The sequence below is a fragment of the Herpailurus yagouaroundi genome, unplaced genomic scaffold (genome assembly GCF_014898765.1).
Source record: "Herpailurus yagouaroundi ecotype Mexico unplaced genomic scaffold, PumYag 165, whole genome shotgun sequence".
Lineage (NCBI taxonomy): Eukaryota > Metazoa > Chordata > Mammalia > Carnivora > Felidae > Herpailurus > Herpailurus yagouaroundi.
Genome location: NW_024412406.1, coordinates 5,999,752 through 6,027,239, shown reverse-complemented (window position 1 = coordinate 6,027,239; position 27,488 = coordinate 5,999,752). Strand labels below are relative to the sequence as shown.

The following is a 27,488-nucleotide window of genomic DNA, read 5'->3' as shown; positions in this document are numbered from 1 at the left end:
TGGCAAGAGAATGGGCTTATGAGGGCCCCTGACATGTAAACGTCTAATTAGGAAGCTTTCAAACCTGATATCATCTAAAATGTTCACATTTTCTTTCTTTAAGAAAAGAAAAAAAGAATTTAGCGTTATACTGCTAAAGAAATCCTCCAATAAAACAAGCTTCTTATTTGTACATTCCACTTGAGCCAGGGTGAGCTGGTTGCTCTCATCTATTAAGTTAAATGTTCACATTCTCATTCGGCACAGTCCTGGGAGCATATGGTAGCTATTCACACTGTCACTGTGTTTGCTTGGGCTTCCCCGAAGGAAGGGTTGACACCAGGGCTGCGTGCAGATAGACATTTTGGTGATTGTAGGGAGGGGAAGAGAGATCAGAGCAGGACAGGAAAGGAGGGAAACATGCTGTTCTGGGAAGCAGGGTCTTGATCTTTCCAGGGGTCACCTGAGAAGCCCACTTAATGCTTTCTAGAATTGTCCTCTTGAAAGATAGGAAGTGAGTTCATGTATGCATTGGCTCCCATCTTACTGGTCAAGGTTATCCTCAGGAGTTAACTTCCTAATCTGTGCAGATGCTTGGACCAAGCCAACCCTCTTCGGTATCTGTGGTGCCCCAGGGTAGAAAGCAATAATATGTGATCTGTTATCTATTGCTGCATAATAGATAACCCCTAGTGGCTTAAAACCCCAAACTATTATTATTTCACAGTTTCTGCAGATCAGGGACACGGGAGCAGCTGAGTAATTCTAGCTCAGGGTCACTTATGATGTTGTAGTCAAGAGGTCAACTTGGGCTCTGTCATCTGACGGCTTGACTGGGGCTAGAAGACCTGCTTCCCAGATGGCTCATTCACATGGCCAATGGCAGGACATCACAGTCCTTTGCTGGCTGTTCTCAGTAGGCTTTATTTACTCATGACATGGGCCTTTCCATACAGCTGCCTGTGTGTCTTTACAGCACGGCAGCCAGCTTTTCCCAGAACGAATGATCCAAGAGAGAACAAGCAGAAGCCACATGTCTTTTATGATCTAGCCAATAATATCTATACTACGGGTCACACAGACCAATCTTGACACAATGTGGGAAGGGACTATATAAGAATGGGAATACAAGAAAGGAGAGATGACTGGGGGCTATGATATAGGCTGGCTATCACATATGGGTATGTGCTCAAGAGGCACTGTCAGCACAATATGTGCCAAAACCTGTACAGAACCATCTATGCTAACATCAGCTAAAATAATACATGAGGCCATGAAGACGTAAGCCATGGTAACCCAGATGGCTGTTTGAGCTATGCCTACTTCGTGCTTTTTACCACTCGTACCCAGTCATTGCCTTGGCTCCTCGAGTTCAACCCAGGAAGATGTTCAATTAAATGAGGATCTCAGAAAATACTGATGGGAAAAGCTAATCTAGAGTTCTAAAACACAAGCACACTAGATGAGCTGAAAATGGTATACATCTTGGATTGATTAAATCATTTAGAAAGTTTATTTCTTGGTTTTCTTTCACCCCCAAGCCACAACAGACAGGCTACAGAAGTCAACACATGACTGTGTGCCTTTTAACAGGGGAACAGAACCGATCAGATGCTCCAGTTTTATGGAACAGGACAAGACACAGCCTTAAGTGAAACAAATCTGTGTTAAACACAAATGTCAATCAAATGCATTCATCACAAGAAGATTCATTTTGGTTTAAGTGCAGTTAATATTACAACAGGCTTCTTCTGACTATAAGGAATGACGAACACATGCCCCAAAGTCATGATTTATTAAAACACATGTAACAGAGTCATTTGCATGGAAATAGAAACAAGCACGTCCAACCATAGAACAGGCTAAAAAACCTTAGGTTGCAAGGACAACTAATCACCCATCCAACATCCATACTCCCCTTTTTCCTTATTAACAGAAACCAATGTTGATGACCAACTTAAAAAATACTTTTCCTCTTCTCTGGCAACTTGGCATGACACTGTTCTGGCCAATAAAATTCATGCGAACTCTGCTGACATGTTCCAAGCTTTTACTTTCCTGATGCACACATTAGCCCTGTCCCTACCTGTAAAATTGAGATAGTGACTGACCCTGGAGCCCAAGCAGCCACCTTGTAGTCATGAGGGAATGGCCGAGAAAATCACAGAGACCTTGAGCCACCAATAGTCAGCCGCTGGTTAGCTTTGTACTTGTGTGAGATAAACCCCAGTGGCTTAAGCCACTGTTGTTGTCTTTTCTCTTACTTGCAATTGAACTCAATCCCTAATGAATAGAGCTCACACAAATATTTTTAGATCGTCTCTAACCAAGTGACAGTTATTGTGCTGATGGTTAAATTTTCGAATTTTTCATTGTCTTCAAAGAAGCAGTTTCAAAGTTGTCAGATTTGCAAAAAGCATCATTGTTGACGTAGCCCGATGGTCCTGACACCTTTTCATATTAGCATTTTCTTCAGTCCTTGCAACTGGACAAGTGCTCACACACTGCTGGGTCATCACATATGACTTTGCTTTTATCTAGATGTCCACCCCCTCTCCCTGTCCCATATTCCCCCTCTTCCTTTCCCATCCCCAATTTCCCCTGATTGCTCTAATCTAAACTGAGTTACCAACTTACGTTCCCTTGCAAACTGAGCTTTTTCTTTCTGGAACTTACCAAATTTCTGCTTGTATGTTTATTTTTGAGAGTATGTATACAATATGTTTCCCCACTGAAGTGTAAGCTCAGAGATACCAGGGCTGTATTGGCTGTGTTCACCCCTGTACTCATCCCCGGAAAGTGCTAGAAGGAATGTTATGTCCACAGTGTCTTTCAAGGAGCCCCTCGGGCCAAGTGGAGTGCTCCAAGGATTTACAGAATTTAGACATTATCAGAGATGATCCCCATACTGGATTATGCTAATTTAAACATTTAAGCTTTTCTACTTGTTCCTCATTTTTTATTCTAACTGAAAGCCTCTAGGGAGCAGGAATGCGTCCAGGAAAGGCAACCCCCCCCCATGGTTCAAGGGAACTTTCACACTGGCAAGCCAGTCAACAGAGTTTCCAGAATGACAGGCTAGGTTCTAATCCTTCTTAGTCACCTTAACTGGAGGAAAATACTAAGTGTCCAGAGTTAGAGGCGAGAACCTCTTAATGCCTTTTTTTTTTTTTCTTTTTTTAAGGGCTGCATTTCGAAGAGGTAAATACAGGCTGGAAAATATCTGTTTACACTCTGGTGGCAAAGCAGGCATCTGGAGAGCATTTAACTATGGTGATACTTTGCTCCCAAGTAAAGGCTCTGTTTGTTACAATATGACACAGAGTTATTTGGCTTTTCAGAAAGGCGCCATTCTCCTTCTGAGTTCTATACAAAACGGAAGGCAAGATTTCAAGATAAGCTATTTTGAGAAGATTAAAAACATGGGCAAACCGAAGTGAAAAGACCAGGACCAACTGGAAAGAAATCCAACAAGTCTTAAGAAAAACTGAAAATGTAATACCTGCCTGTAAAATGTATTACCGTTTGCTGCTGATCCTATTTGTTTCCTTTAAGCATTTATTACAATGGAAATGCCTGTAGTGAGCCCTGCCTACCCGGAAAGCTAGTTAAGCCAGACTGTCTGGGGCTTGAAAGACATGGAGGCAGGAAGTGGGATAAGAGAGGCGGGGAGGTAGCGAGAGGCTGGCTGGAGGCTGCACTTCCAGGCACAGGCTACCCTGTGGGATTCTCCAGTCTCTGCAACATTAGGTCAGCCGGAGACAAGGGTTCTGGAATATCTGGGTGCTTGTATATCCAGATTAGTCGGGTCCCGAAGGAATCATGCAGAAGGGTTTCAATTGCACAAATAAATTTCTGACTCAGCGGTGATTTCATTGAAAGTAGAATTTTTTATAAGTCACTCATTTTCTCCTGGAATTATGATATAAATCCTTAAAAATTAATATTGTAAATTACTACCTAAAATTAATATAAAAGTAGACTAAGAAGGGGATACCAACAAACTTAACAATCCTTTAGTCATTATTTGAGAGATACCCGCTTTGAGGGGGATGTATGACACAGATATTCCTGGTTTTTAATGTAACCTCAAAACACTAAAAGTATTGTGAGAAAATGTCATTTTAAAAATTCATAATACTTTTCCGTGCCTTTTAGACAAGATTTTGAAAGGTTATTGTGGTAAGTTATCTACCACAGAGGTAACCCATCATAAGAACTGACCAGAAAACATCAGAAACATGGAATTAGTAAATCTAAGATTGAGAATTACATACTTTTGTCCTTTCTGTATCACTATAAAAAGGGTAATAGGTTTAGATCCAGAAAGGAGGAGTTCCCTTCTCCAGAGACAGAAATTATTATCTCTGAATGTTATTCTACTGGGGGAAAAAAATTTTTTTTTAACATGCTGGGGTCAGAATATCCATCTGGAAGCGATGACTTCTAGTTAAAGTCACTTTCAAGCCCACAAAGACAAGGTGCACTGGTGCCCTCTCATCTATTCCTTGGGGAATGAGTCTCATAAAGCTGAACTGGAGTCAGAGAAAGGAGTAACTTCCAGCATGCAGCTTACATTGGTGCTAATAAAGTACACACGACTGTTGAAAAATGTTTCTTTAATCATTGTTGCTGTTTTAACTAGAACTTTCAGTGGACACAGCACAGAGCAGTTCTGCTTCTGTGTTCTGAAGTCCTAATAAGGAACTAAGTGAAAAAATCCCTAGAACTTTCCCATGAAAGCATATATAAAAGGGCTGTCTGATGTTAGATGTTTGAGTCTAGCCGGGCGTCTCTCATAGCTTCCATTGCTCGTGTTTTCATCCTTAGGTAAATGGAAGTATTTCACGTGTTACGTCACAGTTTAGTCTGTGAAGCGTGGGCTAGAAGAAACAGATGGAATTGATGGAAGTTTTACCGTGTGGACAATGTGATTATTCACTGTGTTTGAGTGACACTGTTTTGTGTGTATACATGGAGAAAAGTTTAACAAGCCATCATTTGCTATGAGTGCAGGGGCATGTGAGTGGTTCTCAAACCCAAGAGCAGAGATTATCTCTTTGTGAGGACAGATTTGATTAAGAGGCACCCCTTGTCCACTTTTTGTGGTATTGGACAGGGAGCCAAATGTTTAGCTTCAGTGTAACCATCTTTCCAGCATCCTTGAGCAAAAAGCTGCCTGTCAACACTTGGGTAAACAATATCTAGGAGGGATGGAAAAAAAGAGCTCAGAGGCAGGAAAGCAGTGTGCATGGAGTCTTTAAGGCCTGCATGCATTCATGAAAGAACCAGAAGGCTAAAATAAGGAAAAAGGAATTCTGTGCCTTCCCCTTTTCAGTCTCCTCAAACTGACCACAATCTTTAGACTCGAGAAATTCTTTCCTGGCTGCAGGGAATACAGTGAACACTCCAATGTTTGTGCCAACAGAGAAATAAAAAATCACAGTTAACATAAAGTAATGAGACGTCCCTTCAGGTCACACACACAGTCACCTCCTATTCCTGCCCTCTAGGTCAGCAAAATGCTAAACATGGAGACACGGGCCCAGTGACCAGCTTTTTGCTATAAAATTACCAGGAGATACGAACCAAACTCAGATGCATACTTGAAATCCGGATGCATGAAATCTGTTCATGTGGCATGATCTTTTAATTTTTGTTCAAAGCTCTAAAACACAGTGATTTACTCAGAAATCATGGGGTGGCAGTACAGGTGAGGAGTTGGTGTGACGACCGGAAGAAAGGAAGAGTGAAACAGAAGGTCATCTGGGAGATCTGAGCCATCTCACGGCTAAAAATGTCTGTTTTCTACCTTGACGAGCAGACTTTGTAGAACAATTCATCTTTCTCTTACTGATGGAAAATCTTGTACAATTAAGGCCACTGAATCAAGCAAAGTACTTTCAACAAATATTGATGAATATTTTCTATGTGTTTGACACTGTGTTGGGCACAGCAGATACAAAAACAAGTAAAAAGCAATTCCTTTCCTGGAGATATTTACAATCGATTAGGAAAGTATAAATGACCCTCTAACAGATAAATCTACAGAGTACTAGTTGGCTTCAAAGCAGAAATACTCAATGAATCCAACCCTCCTTTCATCCACTTTTTTTATTTAGACACATAAGGCCTAGGAAGATGTATTGGAACACTCTTAAAATTGATTTTAAAAATAGTCTATTTTCTTATTTGTTTTCTCTTTCTAAAGCCTTTCATTTCAGCGATAGACCGAAAACAACTTTTAACATCTAAAACACAGCCGTGGTTCTGAAAATAATGGACAAAAGGCTCTGAAAGAGAGGGGTCCCTGGGTGGTCCAGTCAGGTAAGCGTCCGACTTCAGGTCAGGTCATGATCTCATGGTTCATGGGTTCAAGCCCCACGACAGGCCGTGTGCTGACAGCTCAGAGCCTGGAGCCTGCTTTGGATTCTGTGTCTCCCTCTCTCTCTCTGCCCCTCCCACACTCGTGCTCTGTCTGTCTGTCTCTCTCTCTCTCTCAAAGATAAAATAAACATTAAAAAAATTTTTTAAAGACTCCAAAATAGAAAATAGCTATCACAAAATTTGTGCACATTTCTACAATTCTACACAATTACTCTCAATACTGTTAAGTGAGACGCTGAAAAGCACACACAGACACCAATAAAAGTGGCAGCTGACAGCAGGGAAAGGAGGTGGCAAAAATGTGTAAAGCAAACAGAACAACAACAACAACAACAACAACAAAAGAATAGTTGTTGAGAGTCAGTTAGTATATAACCAAAAATTAGATTAACACAGATTAAGAGCCCCAAGGGGGGTACGAGAAGCAGGGACATTGACCTTAGTAAAAAATATCAGCCGATAGCAAAGGGAGGTGATAGGTAACAAGCTAAAAAAACAATTTAAAGAGCGCCAAGTTCTGGGGCCATTTGGTAGGAGCAGCAGCTCTAACCCACCTTAAAAATCCCTAGGAAATCACATCATTATGAAATTGTTTTCCATAATGGTAGCCCTGAGTCATCAAGGAAAGCTTTAAATCCTGTTCAGTATTCTCTGTTTTAAAAAGCAGGAAATGTTTTGGGGACAGGCAACTGAGTAATACATTTTAGAGCTTTATAGGCAAGATCTGGCCGGGTAGACATTTACATATTCCCTGGCAGCTGAAATCTCTCTGATTATTCAAGAGTTTACAATGTTTCTGATTAATAAAAATTTTTAAAGAATTTTGTCTGGTAAATATCGATTGTGTTATATCATTAGAAAAATAGTAATTATATTTTCCATATATCCCTATAATTATTTGCAAATACTAAACTTGGCCTACACTGGGGAAAGCATTTTGTGTAAAATTTTTATAGATGGAGAGATGCTAGGGAGAAAACTGATATCAGTAGCAGGAACTGGACCTGATAAGGATCACAAGATCTTGGACTGGTGGCAGATATCATGATTAAATGTGCCTTTAGGGAGTGGGAGGCAGTGCGATAGGATGGAGTGAGTTTTGCATGTGGGAGGGATGTAAATGGTCAGGACCAAGAGGACGACTGTGATAGACTGAATTACTCATCTCATCTCTTCACTGGCCTGTAGTAGAACCCTTGCTATAATCTCAGGATGGATAGATAAGGTGTAGTACCCTTGCCATTGGGAAACTCGTTGTTTCTTTAGTGGATGTATGTTGAAGATATAAGTAAATTCAGGAAAGGTTTAGATCAATCTATGAATGGTAAATCCAGATTTGCATGTTAAAGAAAACCAGAGAGTTTGAAATGAATCCTCAAACTTCTGAGGCCAACATTAATGGGATACTATGAGACTTTGAAACCACAGGCTGGTTAGACCGTTGGGCTGACCCAGTATTGCATTTCCTACATTCATATCATTTGGTTTTTAAAAATAAATATGCATTTTAGTATGAATTCCTAAGGGAAACATGCAGTTTTTTTGAAGACTGTAACTTTCTCCCCATGTTTCTTTTAAACTAATTACAAAGAAGTCATGGATGTTCTGAGCCAAAGGAGGTAGGAAACTCTACGAACAAATGTGACTTATTTTACATTCTCACACCTGCGTTCTACATGTGGGAAGTGCAAAAATGGATTTTAAGGTCCCAGGTAAGGAACTGTATGGATCCTGAAATCACCCTGCAGACAGATGAAAGCTTTAGAAACCAAAAAGTGGCTCAGATTACTAGCAGTTGCTTCACAAAATTGCCTGCTTGAAAAAACAATCCAACTCTTTTACCATACTCTATAAGTCTCAAATCATTATGGTTTGGAAAAAATGCACATGAGACTGTGATAGCAATAATTACTTCAGATGAATGAATAAAAGAAAGCAAGATACTGTGTTTTTTTCCAGGCAACATTTACATGCAAAATCTTTCATTTTAGATGCAGTAAATACCACAGAAGCCAGTAGATAAAGATGATGTCCCAACTCTCAAAACCATACCAAAAGGAGTGGGAATGCAACTCAGGCAGGCAGCTGAGACCAGGACTGTGGGTAAATGCTGCAAGCTTCTTGCTCACAAGTAATGGTATGTCTGAGTTATGTTCTGCGTAACTATCTTTTAGACGTATTTAGTGATGCCCAATATACTAGTGAATTTCCAAACATAACCACAAAATGGATGACAATTTAGGATGGTTCCATGCTTGAAAATTTGTTTTTTTTAAAAATTCTGGTCCATTAGTCATTTCTATCTTCGTTAACATCTTTCCCTTTCCCGTTCACCTTCTGGTGCAGGTGTTAACGAACTTTGAAATGACTGATGGACCAGAAAAGGTCTTGGAAAATCTATCAAATGGATATTATAATCAGCCTCCATATAATCTAACTTAAATGTTACTTGACAGGTGTGGAGCAGGAACTAGAAAAACCAGAAAAGACATTCCACAAATGGCAAAAAGGAGAATGATCACAAAGTTCGATCCTCTGGTAAACCAGAAATTCAAGTCTTACTCGTGTGAGGTGAATTAATTTTACAGTGGGTATCTTCCAAATAATTCTCTAAGCCTGCCTCGGGAGGTAGGAAGTAACCTGTCATGGATGTTTACAGGGTGGACTGGATGACCACTTGAGAAAAGGCTGTAATATGCAAACAAGATAGTTTCCATGGTTCCTGAGGGAAGCAGACACAGAGCTCACCTGTAACAAAGAGCTTTAGCTACTCAGATGAGGCTTTGCTCATCCATATAGGGCCCTAGGGGTATATTCTGGCTTTGTTTCTGCCCTCCTGCCTCAAGCCAGAGACCAGCTTCTGCTTTCACTAGTGTTCCCTCAAACATATCTAGACCGCTCCAAGTCAAGGCCCAGGATAATGAGGCCCAGAGAAGAGTGAGGCTTTCTCTCTCCCCTCAATAAGGGCCTGTTTGTCGGGTTGATTTCCTACACCAACGCCATCTCCCTCCAGATGAAAGATAGGGCCTGTCCTAGGGCCTGACAGGATTTATTTGCATATTGGGACAAAACACTATAATCTTCACCTCTATTGCGGAGGCATGGGGTCCTCCCCATGCCTCCCTTCACCTCTATTGCAGAGGCATTATCTTATGTCCTCCCAACCCTATGGCCTCACCCAGAGACTTGCCTGTGGTGTCTTGCCTCCACCTTCCGCAAAATCTCTTTGCAGTCAGTTCACGTTAGCATGAGCAAATGTGCCAAATCACCACGTGTTCCGCATACTGTTTCTATTTGCTGTCACCTTTCTCCCTAGCATCTCTCCATCTATATAAATTCTACACAAGACGCTTTCCCTAGCACAGGCCAGGTTTAGTATTTAAAATTAATTTCGGGGATATACAGAAAATATAATCTACTATGTTTCTAAAGATGTACCACCGTCAATATTTATTAGAGAAAATTCCTTTACATTTATTGATCAGAAACATAAACTCTTGATTAATCAGAGGTTTCAGCTGGTAGGGAATATGTAAATGTCTACACAACCGAATCTTGCCTTAAAGTCTATACAATCTTGCTCCCTTTCCCTTTATCCCTCACCAGCCTTTCCCTCAGAGTTGCCCTTCCTACTGTTAGCGTCTGCTTCCCAGATGACCTGACCTGACACTAACGCCGTGAGTGAGTTGTTCTGGTCATTTGTTTGGCATGACTAGTTGACTTATAAAAAAAAGAGTATTGACTTGATTCAAATACTTGCCTTACTTTAATAATATTAAAGGAACAAAGATGGTTCACTGGAAACGGATTTTCTCAGATCTCTCCACCTGGGTGATTTTAAATAGGTGACTGGTGTTTAGGGGGACTGATTCTCCAGATTCAGACCCTGGTGGATTTAATCAAACCACTTTAATTTAAAACACCCTGGTGTTTTAATCAAGGCTGCAAATAGAGGACAGGCTATAGAAAGAAGTGAAGCAAGAAAGACTATTACATGGAGCACAGGAAACCAGGCACGGTACAGGCTCCCAATAGGACTGCGGGGTCAAAGCATGGGACAGATGTGTAGGCTGGGAAATCAATGCCTGACAAGATATCACACTTCTCATATATGCCTGGTAGATCAGCTTCCTAGGGCTTCCATAACATATTACCACAAATTGGGTGGCTAAAACAACAAGATTCAATGTCACATTTCGGAAGGCCAGAAGTCTGACATCAAGGTGTCATTGGGTGGTTTTCTTCTTGGGACCTCAGAGGGAGAATCTGTTCCATACCTTTCTCATTTCTAGTGCTTGCCAAGCAATTCTTGGCATTCCTTAGTTTGTGGCAGTGTAACTACAATCTTTGCCTCAGTTGTCACATGACATTTCCCCTGTGTTTCTGTGTCTCTGTATCCAAATTTGCCTATTCTTGTAAGGACGATGTCGTATTGCATTTAGGATCCACTTTAATCCAGAATGACCTCATCTTCATTAGATGTCCAAACGATTTCAAAAAAGTCATCTTTGCAGGTTCTGAGTGAACATGAATGGGGGGGGGCACTATTCAACCCAGTATAACTGAGAACTTGAGTGATTAAAAACTAGCCTTTAGATTGGTGTCATAAGAGATGAATAGGCACTTTCTGGTGATGAGCCTTTGAATATTGGAGTGTAGTGTTTGGTTGTGGGATCTGAAACATCTGAGGGTATAGATTCTGTCTTCTCTCCTGACCACACCTCCTCCACAACTGAGATGACACTCGTCTTGCCTTCCACATCTTCAGAGTACGCTGAAATTGTCTGGTCTGGTGCACTGATGTATATGCATTTGCCTTCCTCCTTCAAACCCCACCCTGCCCGCCCCACCACACACATACACCTTCATCCTTCCCATAAAGAAAGATAACAGAATCAGGGCACCTGGGTGGCTCGGTTGGTTAAGCAGCCAACTCTTGGTTTCAGCTCAGGTCATGATCTTGTGGTTCATGAGTTCAAGCCCCGCATCAGTCTCAGCGCTGATAGTGCGGAGCCTGCTTGGGATTCTCTCTCCCTCTCTTTCTGCCCCTCTCTGCTTGTGCTCTCTCTCAAAATAAATAAACTTTAAAAAATAATAAAGACAACTGAATCTAAACACTAAACTGCCAGACTTATGTTGGGGTTGGAGGGTCACTCTGGGTGGAGGCAGGCAGCCACATCATTGAAGTAGAGTGAATGGAGTGTAAAAAGGAATCTAGGTTATTTCTCAGACAGCTTTTACCCAGTCTCCCTTATTTTGTCTTCCCTCTTCCCCCAATTCATTCCCAGATCCAGAAGTAGCCAGTATCGCCACTTACTGAACGTCCTGAGGATTCTGCAGTAAATCAGGTGGGTTCCCCACTTTCCCCACTGCCAGCTCAGAATTTGCCTATCTCTGTTCTGCTAAGTCAATGTCTATTCATCCACTTCCCAGACTGCAAAGTTTTATTGCTGATTCCTCTTTTCCTGCTTTTCTCCTACTTGAGTTTTTTGTGTATGAGGTGTTTGTGCATCTATCCATCCACCACTCATCCATCCATCCATCCATCCATCCATCCATCTCTATTAGAGTTTTAGTGAGGCTTTGGAGGGAGTAATGTTAGACATGTACATTAGTCTGGTACGTTAATCTGGAACTCCAGATTTAAAACAATACCAATCACTAAGATAGTGAGGTTTCTCCTGTAATATCGAATTTCTTGGTATAGACATGAAGTAGGTAGACAGATTTCATTAGGGTTGGAGTTTTGCCAACTAAGAAAAGGAGGGTTTGAGATGACAGGACTTAAGAAAACTTGACTTGCAAGGAAATAATTATTTGATGCACCCTGAACTTTCAACCTGGGTAAGGAGGGTAGTGTGAACATGAAGGAGGTGATAAGAGTGAAAAATTGAAAGTCAATGGACTGGAGCCCCCCAAATTTTGAAAAAGTGTTCTGTTGGGCATACAAAGTGAGGGAGCAGGAAGGTCAGAGAGAAGGATCTCAGATTTCAGATCTGGCATTTTTGGAGGTGGTGATTATTGGGTGTGACCCAGTTGGGGGTGGATGTGGTAGACTATTTTCCAAAGATGAGCACAACCATCTCTCTCATCCCACGTGACCTCCTACGGTGTGAGGCTGCCACACTGCCATCAAGAGGTGGAGGCTCCTTCCTCTCCTCTTGAATTTGGGCTGCCCTACTAACTCGTTTATGACCCAGCGAGTGAAGTGAAGAGGCATTGCTTCCCAGGCTAAGTAGAAAAGGCCATGTAGTTTCTCTCTGGCTGTCCTGGAATGCTCTGGGGAACACCAGCCACCATGCAAGCAGTCGAACTCCCCTGACACATATCATGCTAGAGGGGCCACATATAGGTGCTCTGGTCACAGTCTAGCCAAACCTAACCTTTCTGCCACCCTTGCCAAAATACCAGATGAGTGAGTGAAGCTGTCTGGACCCTCCTAGACCAACCAGCTAGGTGTCTCTGAAGGACTTCGGTGGTGCCACAAGGAATGAAAGGGCCCAGTGGGAGTGCCTAGATTCTTGAGCTACACAGTTTGGGAAGTCTGACAGAGTGTCTGTGATGTGTACATTTCCATCTTCTGTCCAGACCTCTCGCATGAACTTCAGACCCATAGAGCCAGCTGCCTCCGAACATCGTCACTTGGGTGGCTAATAGGCACCTCAAATTTAACATATTCTAAATTGAGTTCTCGATAGTCCCCTCGAACCGGCTTTTCCCTATCCTGGTTATCGGCAAATCCATTCTGGCTGCCCAGGCCAAACACCCTGCTGTCGTCCCTCACCACCCTCTTTATCTCATACTCCATATCCAATGTTATGTAATACCACTGTCTGTACCTTCAAAATATATCCAGATTGCAACCACTTTTCAGGACCAGCATTGCTACCACACTCCTCCAAGCTGCCATCACCTTTCATCTGGATTACCCACTAACTCTCTCCTCAGAGGTCTTGCTTTGCTGTTAATCTTCAGTCTACTCAGAAGGATCCTTCTATAATGTCACAGCATATTCCTCCTCCACTCAGACTCCTCAAAGACCCTCCATCTCAGAGTAAATAAAGGCCAAAGTCCACACCAGGACCTACAAGGCCTCTCCTACTTCCCACTCCCTAGGTTTATCTTTTATTCCTCTCTTAGCTGTAATGGCTTCCTCCCTGTTCCTTAAACTGGACAGGCACAGTCCTGCCTCAGGGCCTTTGCCCTAGCTATTCTTTCTCAGGGACCCACGTGCTAGCTCCCTCATTTCCTTCAGATATTATTCAAAAGTGCATTCGTAGATGGGGTGCCTGGGTGGCTCAGTCGGTTAAGCGTCTGAATTCAGTTCAGGTTGTGATCTCATTCATGGTTTGTGAGTTCGAGCCCCACATCGTGCTCTGTGCTGACAGCTCAGAGCCTGGAGCCTGCTTTGGATTCTGTGTCCCTCTCTCTCTCTCTCTCTCTCTCTCTAACTCTCCCCCACTTGTACTCTATCTCTCAAAGATAAATAAACATTAAAAAAAATTTTTTTTAAGTGAATTCCTGGAAACTATGTATGGCAATGGATGTTAACTAGACTTATTATGATGATGTCACACTATACACATATATTGAATCATTATGTTGTACATCTGAAACCAATAAAATGTTATGTGTCAATTACCTCAGTTAAAAAGATATGTTCTTGGGGCGCCTGGGTGGCTTGGTTGGTTAAGCGTCCGACTTCAGCTCAGGTCATGATCTCACGGTCCGTGAGTTCGAGCCCCGCGTCGGGCTCTGTGCTGACAGCTCAGAGCCTGGAGCCTGTTTCAGATTCTGTGTGTCTCTCTCTCTCTCTGCCCCTTCCCTGTTCATTCTCTGTCTCTCTCTGTCTCAGAAATGAATAAATGTTAAAAAAAAAAAATTAAAAAAAAAAAGATAAGTTCTTAAGAGTTTTTTTTCTAAATACTGTATCAATGGAAAAATAAAAATTATGCATTATAAAAAAGTGGATTCTTCTGTGAGGATATCCATTGACACTACTCTTAAATCTCAATCTGTCACCTTACAACCCATTCCCTGCTTTATTTTGTTGTTGTTGTTGAGATATAGTTAACATATAACACCAGTTTCAGGTGTATATCATAATAGATATTTATTGCAAAACAATCACTACAGTAAGTCTAGCGAACATCATCACCACACATATTTACAACATACCACACATTTTATCTATCCATCCATTGACGGACACATAGGTTGCTTCCACATCTTGATTATTTTATTTAAAAAAAAAATTTTTTTTAACGTTTATTTATTTTTGAGACAGAGAGAGACAGAGCATGAACAGGGGAGGGGCAGAGAGAGAGGGAGACACAGAATCTGAAACGGGCTCCAGGCTCTGAGCTGTCAGCACAGAGCCCGACGCGGGGCTCAAACTCACGGACCGTGAGATCATGACCTGAGCCGAAGTCGGATGCTTAACCGACTGAGCCACCCAGGCGCCCCACATCTTGGTTATTTTAAATAGAGTTGCAAAGAACATGTGGGTTCAGATATCTTTTCAAGTTAGTGTTTTGTTTTCTTCAGGTAAATACCCAGAAGTGATGTCGCTAGGTCATAGCGTATTTCTATTTTTAATTTTTTGAGGAAACTCCATACTGTACTCCATAGTGCTTGCAGCAACTTACCCTCTCACCAACTGTGTGAGAAGGTTCCCTTTTCTCCACATCCTCACCAACATTTGTAACTTCTTATCTTCTTGATAGCAGCCATTTTAATAGGTGATATAATAGGTGATATCTCATCGTGGTTTAATTTGCATTTCCCTGATGGTAAGTGATGTTGAGCATCTCTCCAGGTGCCTGTTGGCCATCTGTATGTCTCTGGAAAAATATCTATTCAGGTCTCCTGCCCTCCCTGCTTTATTCTGTCCTCAGCATAGATCACTGTCTAATGTAGTAGTATGTATGTTATTTATTTTCTATTACCTCCAGTCAAAGGTAAACTCCACAAAGCAAGCAATTTTGTCTCATCTGTTTACTGCTGTTTCAAATAGTGCCATGCACATAGCAAGCACTCAAAACATATTTGTTGAATGACAGAATTTCCCAGAACAGTTTATATTTCCCCAATCAAAGGGAAGAATGGGTGTAAAAGGGAGGAGGGGAGAAATAGCTAAAGAAAATTCTAACAAATAAGAGCCATAATTATAGCTTTTGTTTATTATGTCTTCCTTCAATCATTTATTTACAATTTTCTAATTGCATTCTTGATGAATATCTGGGTTGAACAAAAAAAGGAGTGAGTGCACTAAGCAAAGTTTATTTATTATTCACGATGTTCCTCTTTTGATTTGGCATCTTTACTCTCCTGGAGTCCTAAGAGAATTGCATCAGCCTCAAGTATAGTTGTATCTGTGGTGGCTCCCAGGAACCTAGATGTAAGTTCAAGATCTAATAGACGCAGTCGGACTCTGGTTCCTTTCTGGTATTTCCTGGATAGTAAGAAAAAAAAAATTCCATTAATTCTGCATAGCACAACATGAACAAGTAGTTTAATTTTTTTTTAATGTTTATTTTTGAGAGAGACAGAGCACGAGTAGGGGAGGGAGGGGCAGAGAGAGAGACACACACACGCAAACACACACACTCACAGAATCTGAAGCAGGCTCCAGGCTCCAAGCTGTCAGCACAGAGCCCGACGCAGGGCTCAAATTCACGAACCACGAGATCATGACCTGAGCTGAAGTCAGACGCTTAACCGCCTGAGCCACCCAGGCGCCCTAAACAAGTAGTTTAAAGTAAAACTCAAATTCTAATTTTAATGTGGTGGCTCTAGATAAAGAATATGTTCTTTTTTAAAAAAACACTTTATACTAGTGTGTGAGAAAGAGTTGTTTTTGACAGAAAATTTAGTTGTATCAGAATTGTAACCTTGAAGTGACTTTTAAAGATCTTATAAACAAAATTCAAACAAGTTAATTCTTGAAAATAACATTTATTTTAATATGTCATTCATTGTTTAAAATATTTATTTATTTATTTTGAGAGAGAGAGAGAGAGACAGACAGCATGCACATGCAGGAAGGGCAGAGAGAGAGAGAAAGAGACAGACTCCCAAGCAGGCTCTGTGCTGACAGCACAGAACATGACGTGGGGCTCAATCCCACTAACCATGAGTCTGTGACCTGAGCCGAAATGAAGAGTCAGACATTTAACAGACTGAGCCACCCAGGTGCCCCAATATGTTATTCATTTTTAAAATCAGTGAATATCAAGGGAAAAAGATTTTCAGATACATGCTTTCTTCCTAAAGTTAAGAACTTTTCATTTTTATTTAATATTTTTTTTAATGTCTATTTATTTTTGAGAAAGAGAGAGAGAGAGAGAGAGAGGCACAGAATCCAAAGCAGGCTCCAGGCTCTGAGCTGTCAGCACAGAGCCCAAAGCAGGACTCAAACTCTGAATGGCGAGATCATGACCTGAGCTGAAGTTGGGACACTTAACCCATTGAGCCACTCAGGAGCCCCCCAAATCTTCTTTTAAAGTAAAGAATATTTTACAAAAGCAAAATGGAAAAAGGTCTAAACGTAAAGCACTTAAGTGCTGAGGACTGACTGCACTATAATTAAAGTGTAATGACAGCCTAACATGCATGATGGCTCACTTTGATCAATAAAATATTTTATAATACCAAATGAAACTTATATTCATTCATCTTCTTCCTTGATCAAATGTTTTAAGGGTTTAATATCAACATTATGAAAAGCTACAGGTGAATGAAATTATTGCCAAGAACTGCAATCCCAAAATCTTTAAGGATCTAAATATACAAGCATACCTTGTTTCACTGTGCTTTGCTTTGCGCTTTGCAGGTATAATGTGTTTTACAGGTTGAAGGTTTGTGGCAACCCCGTGTCAAACAAATGTATCGCCACCCTTTTTCCAACAGCATTTGCTGACCTTGGGTCTGTCACATTTTAGGGGTCGTACGATAGTTCAAACTTTTTCATTATTGTTATATTTGTTTTGGTGATCTGTGATTAGTGATTACTAGTTGAAAGGTCAGATAGGGGTTAGCAGGTTTTAGCAATAAAGTATTTAAAAAAATTTTTTTTAATCTTTATTTTTGAGAGAGAGAGAGAGAGAGAGAGAGAGAGAGAGAGAGAGAGATACAGTGTGCAAGTGGGGGAGGAACAGAGAGGGAGACACAGTATCCGAAGCAGGCTTCAGGCTCTGAGCTGTCAGCACAGAGCCCAACACGAGGCTCAAACTCATGAACTGCTAGATCATGACCCCAGCCGAAGTCAGGACAATTAACCAACTGAACCACCCAGGTGCCCCGACAATAAAATATTTTTTAATTAAAGTATATGCAGTTAAGCTTTGAGTAGGGTTTCAAATCCATGGGTCCACTTATACATGGATTTCTAATAAATACAGTATAGTACTATAAATGTATTTTCTCTTCCTTAGTATTTTCTTTCTTTCTTTCTTTCTTTCTTTCTTTCTTTCTTTCTTTCTTTCTTTCTTTCTTTCTTTTATTTTTCAACATTTATTTATTTTTGGGACAGAGAGAGACAGAGCATGAATGGGGGAGGGGCAGAGAGAGAGGGAGACACAGAATCGGAAACAGGCTCCAGGCTCCGAGCCATCAGCCCAGAGCCTGACGCGGGGCTCGAACTCACGGACCGCGAGATCGTGACCTGGCTGAAGTCGGACGCTTAACCGACTGCGCCACCCAGGCGCCCTCTTCCTTAGTATTTTCAATAACATTTTCATTTCTCTAGCTTATTTTATTGTAAGAATACAGTATATAATACACATAACATACAAATTACGTGTTAATTGACTATTTATATCATCGGTATGGCTTCCCGTCAATAATAGGCTGTTTTTAAAAAAGTTTTCCATGTTTATTTATTTTTGAGGTGGGGAGGGGCAGGGAGGGAAGGAGAGAGAGAATCCCAAGCAGGCTCCACACTGTCAGTACAGAGGCCAACGTGGGGCTTGATCTCAGTAACCTAACCATGAGATATCATGACCTGAGCTGAAATTAAGAGTCAGACACTTAACCAACTGAGCCACCCAGGTGCCCCAACAGTAGGCTATTAGTTTAAGTTTCTGGGGAGTCAAAATTGTATGCAGGTTTTCGATTGCCCGGGGGGGGGGGGGTGTCAGCAGCCGTAACCCCTTCATTGTTCAAGAGTGAACTACACATTGTTTTTTTAGACATAATGCTATTATTGCACACTTAATTGACTAAAGTATAGGGTAAACATAACTTTTACATGCACTGGGAATTTTTTGGGAAACCAAAAAATTCATTTGACTTGCTTTATTGCAATATTTGCTTCATTGTGGTGACCTGGAACCAAGCCTGCATTATCTCTGAGGTATGCCTGCCCATCAAGTATTCTAATTTTAAATTAAACAACTTTACATAAATGGAAAGAAACAAAGTTATCAAAAAAAGTCACTGAAAAATGATTTTTGTAGGCCATATAATGATAGTCTCCATATAATGTTTAATTAGGTATTCTGAAGGAATTTATAAATGATCTATCAAATAAATATGAAGGCTACTTGGTTTTTTTAAAAAAACTTATTTTTCTTTCTGATAATAGAAGTAAATATTCTTTTGTAAAACTGTGTAAAATAATGAAGTCAGTCATATTTTGTAGTTCTTCTATTTACACGTATGTATACATGAGTGTGTATTTGACAGCATAGATCTTCTTTTCTGTCTTTGTTTAAAAAATTAAAGAGATATCCTAAAATATTGAGCATAGCCTTATAATCTTAGAAAACAGCAATTACAGGACATATTCTATATGAATTATTCTCTGAAAAAATAAGGTTGGTTCATAGGCAAGGTAAAAGTGAACACTATTTTCTATATTACTTGGGGCTATAACTTATGTTCTAACAGATTCTTTCATTTGTCCTCACAGCATGACTCACAGCGATTCAATCAGCTTTGATTCATGTTGACCCCTCCTTCCCTCCATTCCTGCAATATCCAATTAGCAACTTTAGTTCATTTTTTAACACAGATATTTCTTGATCTTAACCCTACAAGTCTCATTACCCCCTTAGCTGAAGCTTGAGGTCTAATCTTCCCAGAGCCCATGTTTTGGGCCCACTTCTCAAGATGGCTTCCATATTTTGGCCTGATGTCCATTCCCACATACTTCTATTCCTCCGTACCTTTGCTTCTATTGCCAGCCTTCCTTGAACTTACTGTCTATCTGCCTGATTCTTAAGTTCCAGGTAGAACAGCTACATCAAATGCAGCTCCCAAGAGCCTTGACATTCTCCTTGTCGGAATGAAGAGTCTGTCACTGGAACTCCCATGGAAGAAAGAGGTTTTGCAGTCATAGAACTGGATGCAAATCTGAGCCCTGCCACTTACTCGTTGGGTAACCCTGAGTGGCTTTCCCTGAACCATAATTTCCTCATCTACAATAAGAGAGATTCCAACCATTTTGCAGGTTTACTGTGAAGGTTAAATGGGATAATACGTTGAAAATGCTTAGCACATGACTGCAAATGTTAGTGCCTCTCACTTACTTGTCTTGGTTATCTGTGCAACTCTCTGATCTCTCTTTAGTCTCTATGCTCCCCCAAGATCTGGCACTGGGTTTATCTCTGTATCCTTCCAGTGCCAATGTAGCAGATACTCAAATGTCTGTCAATAAATTAACATGACACTTACTGATAAAAGCCACCAGGTCACAGATTATCTAGAATTTCTACTTTCTTGGCTTTAGCAGCTGTGTGGACTGGTGCATTCACTTAACCTCTCTGAAATTTGCTTGGCATCGTGCCTAGCACATAGTGGTTAATAAACATTGGTTTTCTTCTTTCATTGTTCATTGTCGGCTTATTTCTTTTTACTTATTTTTAGGAGCATTACTCATAGCTGGACTATAAACTTATCATGAGGAAAGGAACAGTGACTTTTTATAAAAAAGAGTTGCACATGTCACAAACACCAGGGGCACCAATTCTGGGCACAGTCGCAGTGAAGAGGAAGCTCTCAGTGTAAGTGGTTCTGTGTCATATTAATGGCAAAAATCTCCAATTAAAAAATAAAAACAGGAACACCACTGAGTGCCAGTATGCTTGGTAATTTATGGAATGCAGAAGTTTGTCCCCAGTTTTAGATGCATTAGCCTTTAGTGATATGAAAACTTTGCCTTCACTTCTAAAAATTATGGAAATTCTGGGAATTATCCAGTGAGATGATAATGGAGATGAAAAGCAAACTGCAGGCCTGTATGTGTGGTGAAATAAGAATTATCCAAATATACACATTGTGCACTACACAAAGCAAACAAAACAAACCTTTAAAAGATTCTCTTCTGCTATCTAGAAGTAGCTGTTTCTACTTTTATGGTACTTAATTTTTATTTTGTATTATAGTTGATTGCATGTAAGCGTTACCTTCTCTATGAGACTGTAAGATCCTTAAGGGCAGGGATTTCATATCTGCCTCTCACAGCCCCATGAAGACATTTCACATAATGCAGCCTTTTGAACAGTGGTTTCCACACTTTCTAGTATACCAGAAACACCTGGAGTACTGGTTAAAAATGCAAATGGAGGGACGCAAGCCTGAAAGTAAACTGGCAAATTTGAGGTGAGACTTAGGAATTTACCTTTTGAGCAAGCTTCCCAGGTGATTCTGATTCAGGCTTCTCTGGTCACCACTTGAGAAAATCTGGCCTAGGACTAGGTTTATTATATATAATCAAGTGCAGGAAGACAGGACAGTTTATATAAATATAACAGGCCAGGAAAATGAGAATCTCTGAAAAACTCTGTGGCTACCGTTAACAAGTTTCAAGAGTAACAGATGTTTTCCATAAGTGATGACAAGAGTTGTTTAGGGTGAATAATTTAGATAGACCAAAAGAAAAAAAAAGAAGTCAGGAATATATAATATGGAGAAATGCACCTAAAAACCACTGACAGGCCGGAGTAGGGCTGCCTCGCCCACACTGAGACTGTCCATTCTGGGAGATCCAGGACATGTAAGGGTCAGCATACTTCTCTGACAAGAACAGCAGCCATACAACTAATGTGGAGTTGATCCTTGCTTTAACTTCGAAACACTTTATTAAAGGAAAAAAAATAAGCTAATATATTTCTAAGAACTCCATTTCTTCCAGTGTAATTCGAGGTGAACCTTCACTATTGTAGTCTTTGATAATACTTACACCACTTAGTTTTCCCATTTGGGTTTCCATTGTTCCACATAATAAGATTTAAAATGAGTATGCCAGTAAACTCTCTTCCCAGATTGTTTATACAACCCTTAAATGGTCACTTTATTCCAAGATGTTGGCCTAAGTATAAAAATCCAGAAAAGGCAATGTAGTGACTGAGAGCATGGGCTCTGGAGCCATATGACTACACATGTGTGTGTGCAGTTGTATCACTTATAAACATGCAACCCTGAGGTACTTTATCTCTGTTTCAGCGTCCTCATTTGTAAAATGGGAATCGTTGTACCTACGTCATAGGTTCTTGTGAGCATGAAATATATTAAAACATTCCAAGCCCTTATAAATGCTCAATAAATATTAGCTATCATCATCAATCACCACCACCACCATCATCAAAACAAACCCAATGAAAACCAATACTCTATGTGGGAGTGATGCAGAATATAAGAGCACCTTCAGTTCTAATTCAGTGATAATTGAATCGATACAAAAGGTTCCTATAGAAAGGAAATTTGGAGGTGGGTTCTCTTCCAATACTTGCTTTCATTCAAATCTTACTTATTTTAATGGCATAAGCACTCTTCTCTTAAAATACAACATAACTGTTCTACAAAAATGGAAACCGTTTCTTTTGAAATGAATGTTGACTTTCCAATGAGATGTGAGGCAAAAGAGCTCTGAACAAAGCAAGTAAGATTCAGAGGACTACGCACCGAATGGTCCACATTTCCTAGCATTGACCACAACATAACCACATATACAGTCAGTCACAAAAGGGTCACAGTGATTTACGTACTGTTGTACTCTTTCCGGCAGTGGCTCAGGAAGACTGAGGGGCACAGAGAGGTATCCTAACTTCACCTATCTATTATCACTCTTGCTTCACTAACTTTCAGTGGAGTTACTACGCCTTTTAGGAATATACTTGTACTTATAGCAGCACACACCATTTCTTAGAAGGGAAAGGTAACAATTTCTGTAGATTCATTATTTGTTTTTCCAAGAAGCAATTTTTAGCTTCATTTAAAATTCAATAGCCTTAACTTCTAACCTAATCAACTAACCCCTTTCATGATTTTATAAACCTGAATCTGTCTCTTCTGTCTTCTTTTTATAATGGGGTTTTATTATTCTTTTATGTATCTAGTTTTTCCTCACTCCTGTGATTGTATCAATGGGCTCTGCTAAAAACTGCTCAAATACCCATAAACAAAATTTATTATCTATAATAAAATCTATTATATCTATATCTGTCTATAATAAAATCTATTTATTATCTATAATAAAAATATCAAATACCACTGCCCACTGTAACTTTCCGTGATAATGGAAACACTTTAGATAAGGTTTGAGCACTTGAAATATGGCTAGTGTAACTAAGGAACTGAACTTTTAAATTATATTTAATTAACTTAAATTCAAATTTAAAAAACCACATCACAGTGCAGCTCCAGAGAATTTCAATAAAATTTGACAATAAAAATAGTAAGCATACTTGTCCCACAATATAAAAATATACTCTGTGGCAGAAAAGCTATTTTTGCAGGAAAAAATAGTACTTAGAAATAATTTGTTATAAGAAATAACTACCACTAATTAGATCCAGCAATAATAAACAGATACATGTTTGCCATTATTAACCCCTCAAACATTTCTTTCCTTTCTGTTACCTTTTATATTTTTCCTCAAATCTGTGTGACATTGTACTAGACATATAGCAACTGAATTGTCTTATTAATAAGCTATTTTGAGGTTATAATTAAGATCTTCATAAAGATAGCTTCCCTCATATTACAGACATAAAATTAAGATACATAGAATTAAAGTCACTTGCCTAATGCCAAAAAGTGGTATAAAAGGATTCACAGATTTTTTTTTCCCCTCTTCCTTTTCTCAAGTTCTCAAATACCTGTGACTTCTGGCAAGAACTATAAATTTAATCCCTTTGGGGGTGGTAAGAATTTACCACTTCATACAATCTTATAATGTCTTCCTTTTAAATAAAATTTAGGCCACACTGTTGTCATCCAACTCATTATTTTAACTGCTCCCCCTTTAGAAAAATGATTGCTTCCAGTGGTAACAAATAATAATATTGGGAAAAAATCTCCATGGCGTCAAGCAATTTCGTCTATTTTTTTTTTAATTAGGAAAAACATCCCAGATATTAGTTTCTCAGAAATCTTCTATTTTACATTAAAACCACTGAATGCTGCTGTCTTGAAAGGCAAATAGGATGTCTCCAATGAGCACATTCAAAATAAAAATAGCCTGTGTTTTTACTGCTTGGTGTGTTTCTTTCTTTTAACGTCAAGTGCTCGCCTCTGACTGATCTTTGTGAACTCCGGCCTAAATGGATTCAATCCCAGCCTTCACCGTGACTGCTCTCTTCCACTGTGCGCCTTCTCAGACCATATGCTGCAGTAAATGAGCCTGCATGGCTGAGCTGTTTCGGAAAAGGGCAATTAAATCTGGTTTTGCATTTCTTTATTAAGGACATGGTTTAAAGACTTTCCTTTGGAGAGGTTTTTGACATTCTTTCCACAGACATTCTTTAACATCTGTCAGTGCAGGCTAGTGATGGTTCTCATAGACTTAAAATAGAGAGCGAATCCTCTGCCTAGTTCTTTGATACAAATATATTAATAATACAAAGCTGACAAATAATAAGGTTTGGATTAAACCTCAGTATCTAAAGAGAATACTGTGAGGAATTCTGACTTTGCTAGTCAATTTAGCTGTCTTGCTGTCATCATAATTCTCAGAGGTTTTAAAAATAGTTCTTTTGAAATCATTAGGCATCTACATTTTTTTCTCAATGAGTTAAAATAGTTTAGAACTTTTTCCAATTTTCTGACAATTCTTTACTTAAAGCTTTAAGACTTTAGAAATAATTTTTTCTCTTCCTTTTTGAAGAGGAAAAGCTAGAATATTTCTATTGGTTCAATTAACACCTATGTGATTTAAAAAAAAAATTTTTTTTTTCAACGTTTATTTATTTTTGGGACAGAGAGAGACAGAGCATGAACGGGGGAGGGGCAGAGAGAGAGTGGGAGACACAGAATCGGAAACAGGCTCCAGGCTCTGAGCCGTCAGCCCAGAGCCTGACGCGGGGCTCGGACTCACGGACCGCGAGATCGTGACCTGGCTGAAGTAGGACGCTTAACTGACTGCGCCACCCAGGCGCCCCTATGTGATTTTTTTTTAAGTTTATTTATTTATTTTGAGAAAGTGTGTGCACGTGCGCAGGGGTGTAGACAGAGAAGGAGACAGAGAATCCCAAGCAGTCTCTGTGCTGTCAGCGTGTGGCCCCACATGGAGCTCAATCCCACGAACAGTGAGATCATGATCCAAGCTGAAAATCAAGAGATGGACACTTAACTGAATGAGACACCCAGGTGCCCCTGATTTTTTACAATTTATACAATTGTTCACAGTAATGTTGATCTGTATGTGAAGCCACCAACGTGTGTGTGTGTGTGTGTGTGTGTGTGTGTGTGTTTGAGAGACAGAGAGAGAGAGAGAGAGAGAGAGAGAGAGAGAGAGGAGAGCATGTATACATGTGAGTAAGAGAGCACATGTGAAAATGTATACTTTCTTCTTCAAATGAACTGTCCAGACATCAATTTCCTCATCTTTAAAAAGCACACTGTTGGGGCGCCTGGGTGGCTCGGTTGGGCGTCCGACTTCAGCTCAGGTCATGATCTTGCAGTACATGGGTTTAAGCCCAGCGTCGGGTTCTGTGCTGGCAGCTCAGAGCCTGGAGCCTGCTTCAGATTCTGTGTCTCCTTCTCTCTCTGCCCTTCCCCTGCTCACGCTCTCTCTCTCTCTCTCAAAAATAAATAAAGATTAAAAAAAAAAAAAAGATCAAAGGTGTTTTACAGTTCTATGATTCAGTTCTACTTTTACACAATGTTAAGTATTTGAAATTTGATACAATGTAGAATGATATTAAGTGCAAAACTGATTAAACTTCTTGGTGTTTAATTCTGGATTTGTCTCACTTTTTCAAAATGCCATCTGCCATGTTTCACTGACCTATCTGGTCTATTGCTTCTTTCTGTCCAATCTGTCAGATGTCTTTAAAGATTTTCTTACCACCATGCTATCCATACTGTATTATCAAGCACAGCAACCAGGGTTAACAAAATAAAGGTAGAAAGTGTTCATAAAGTTCTATAGCTCTCCGATATTTCTACTCATTAAAATTTTAAATGCAGCACAAATCTTAAGTTCTAATTTATTATCCCAGGTCGTTAGGAGATGTAAATGGGAAGCAAAAATTATTATCACCATAACTTCTGCTACCTGCATTATTACCAAAAGTCCCTGGAAAAACCTAATGGTTATCCCTTTAATAATACTACAGAGAGTGTGCCTATCCACTAGGCCAAAATAAACCATGCAAATCAACTGGCAACTGGAACTCTCCATGCCATTGTGGCAGGGAGTGATGGACATTGTTCTTTTTTTTTTTTAATTTTTTTTTAACGTTTATTTATTTTTGAGACAGAGAGAGACAGAGCATGAATGGGGGAGGGGCAGAGAGAGAGGGAGACACAGAATCGGAAGCAGGCTCCAGGCTCTGAGCCATCAGCCCAGAGCCCGACGCAGGGCTCAAACTCACGGACCGCGAGATCGTGACCTGAGCTGAAGTCGGACGCCCAACCGACTGAGCCATCCAGGCGCCCCTGATGGACATTGTTCTTAACACCAAACTGCATTCCCCCAAGTTGTAATCGTCCTAGATGAGGATTTAAACTTTTTTCTGTAATTCTAACATAAGTGTATGATTTTGTTTTTTCCTTAAACTAAGTTCTTTTTAACCTCTACCCTGCTGGTTAATATTCTGTGTCACCACAAACAGAAGTTTTGTCTCTTGTTCAAGCACTGATTTATTTTATGAAATGTGAAGATAAAATTCATTTTTTTAAATGAAACTTTTGAATGTAAAATAACTTCACTTAATAATGTAGAATATGCATATAATGTAATATATTACATATGGAATCAGTGACAACAGAATCTTTTCTCAGAGTGGCAAGCATAAGATACTTGAGATGTGCTGATGACTGATACTGGGATCAAACTTGGAGCCAGTATTATGGCATCTAAGCAAAAAGGGATACATTTTGTGGTATGTAATTCTTAAGAAAATATACATATTTTATTGTCAGAGAAAAGTTTTGTCAGTACAGAACAGAGGAAGGAGTAAGAACTTTAGAGAATTATAGAAAGATCTAGATTTGACTGTGACTGAGTGCAAGAAACTTACCCTGAATGGACTGTTTATTTCTCTGTAAAAGGAGGATAACATACACTGCCTGGCAAGGTTGATGTGAAGCTTCATGCATTATAAGGTGTGGAAAGTGCCTGGCACATAACACATACTCCATAAATACCAGCTATTATGAAATTCACCACATTCATATTTACATAAAGTGCACCAGGTTACTGAAAGGATAATAACTTCAAATACGGTTTTATTGAAGACACTAGATTACTGCTCAAATGAATAAGTACTAGTAGTAATCTTCAACGTATATAAAAGAAACAAAAGGAAAACAAAACTCATTGAAGACATTCTTTTGAGTTTGAATTTGGAGCTGAGGGAGGGGGCTAATAAAATCCAGAAATTACTTTACAACTAACAGGGACAGATTTGGTGACTCTACAGGGAGTCAGAACTGGGAGGAATAACAGAATTGCTTGTGGACATTTTTCACAATGTTTTTTTCTTCTCTTTTCTTTCTTCAAAATACTGATGCCAGGGGTCCAACCCAGATCTACTCCATCAAAATCAATGGGGTAGACCTGGAGATTGATGCACATTTGGGAAAAAGCTCCTCAAATGGGTCTAGTGTCCTGACCTTCTTCAAAGAGCACTGGCTAATGCGTTCATAAGTTACATTCTCTTGAGTCTTTGTCT

At 39.9% G+C, this 27,488-nt stretch overlaps 1 protein-coding gene across 2 annotated transcripts in view; it reads right to left on the bottom strand.

Annotated features, from left to right (window-relative positions):
• MRPS28 (mitochondrial ribosomal protein S28) overlaps nucleotides 1-27,488 on the bottom strand; it is a 204,859-nt gene that overhangs the window by 84,847 nt on the left and 92,524 nt on the right. Inside the window, exon 3 of one of the 2 annotated variants that reach the window (XM_040487532.1) lies at nucleotides 15,522-15,820. The exons of the other annotated variant lie outside the window; for it this stretch is intronic. Within the exon in view, the coding sequence (XP_040343466.1) occupies nucleotides 15,655-15,820 (166 nt within the window). The 3' untranslated portion in view covers nucleotides 15,522-15,654. Of the gene's footprint in view, nucleotides 1-15,521; nucleotides 15,821-27,488 lie in introns of those variants that run through there. 2 annotated transcript variants of the gene reach the window in all.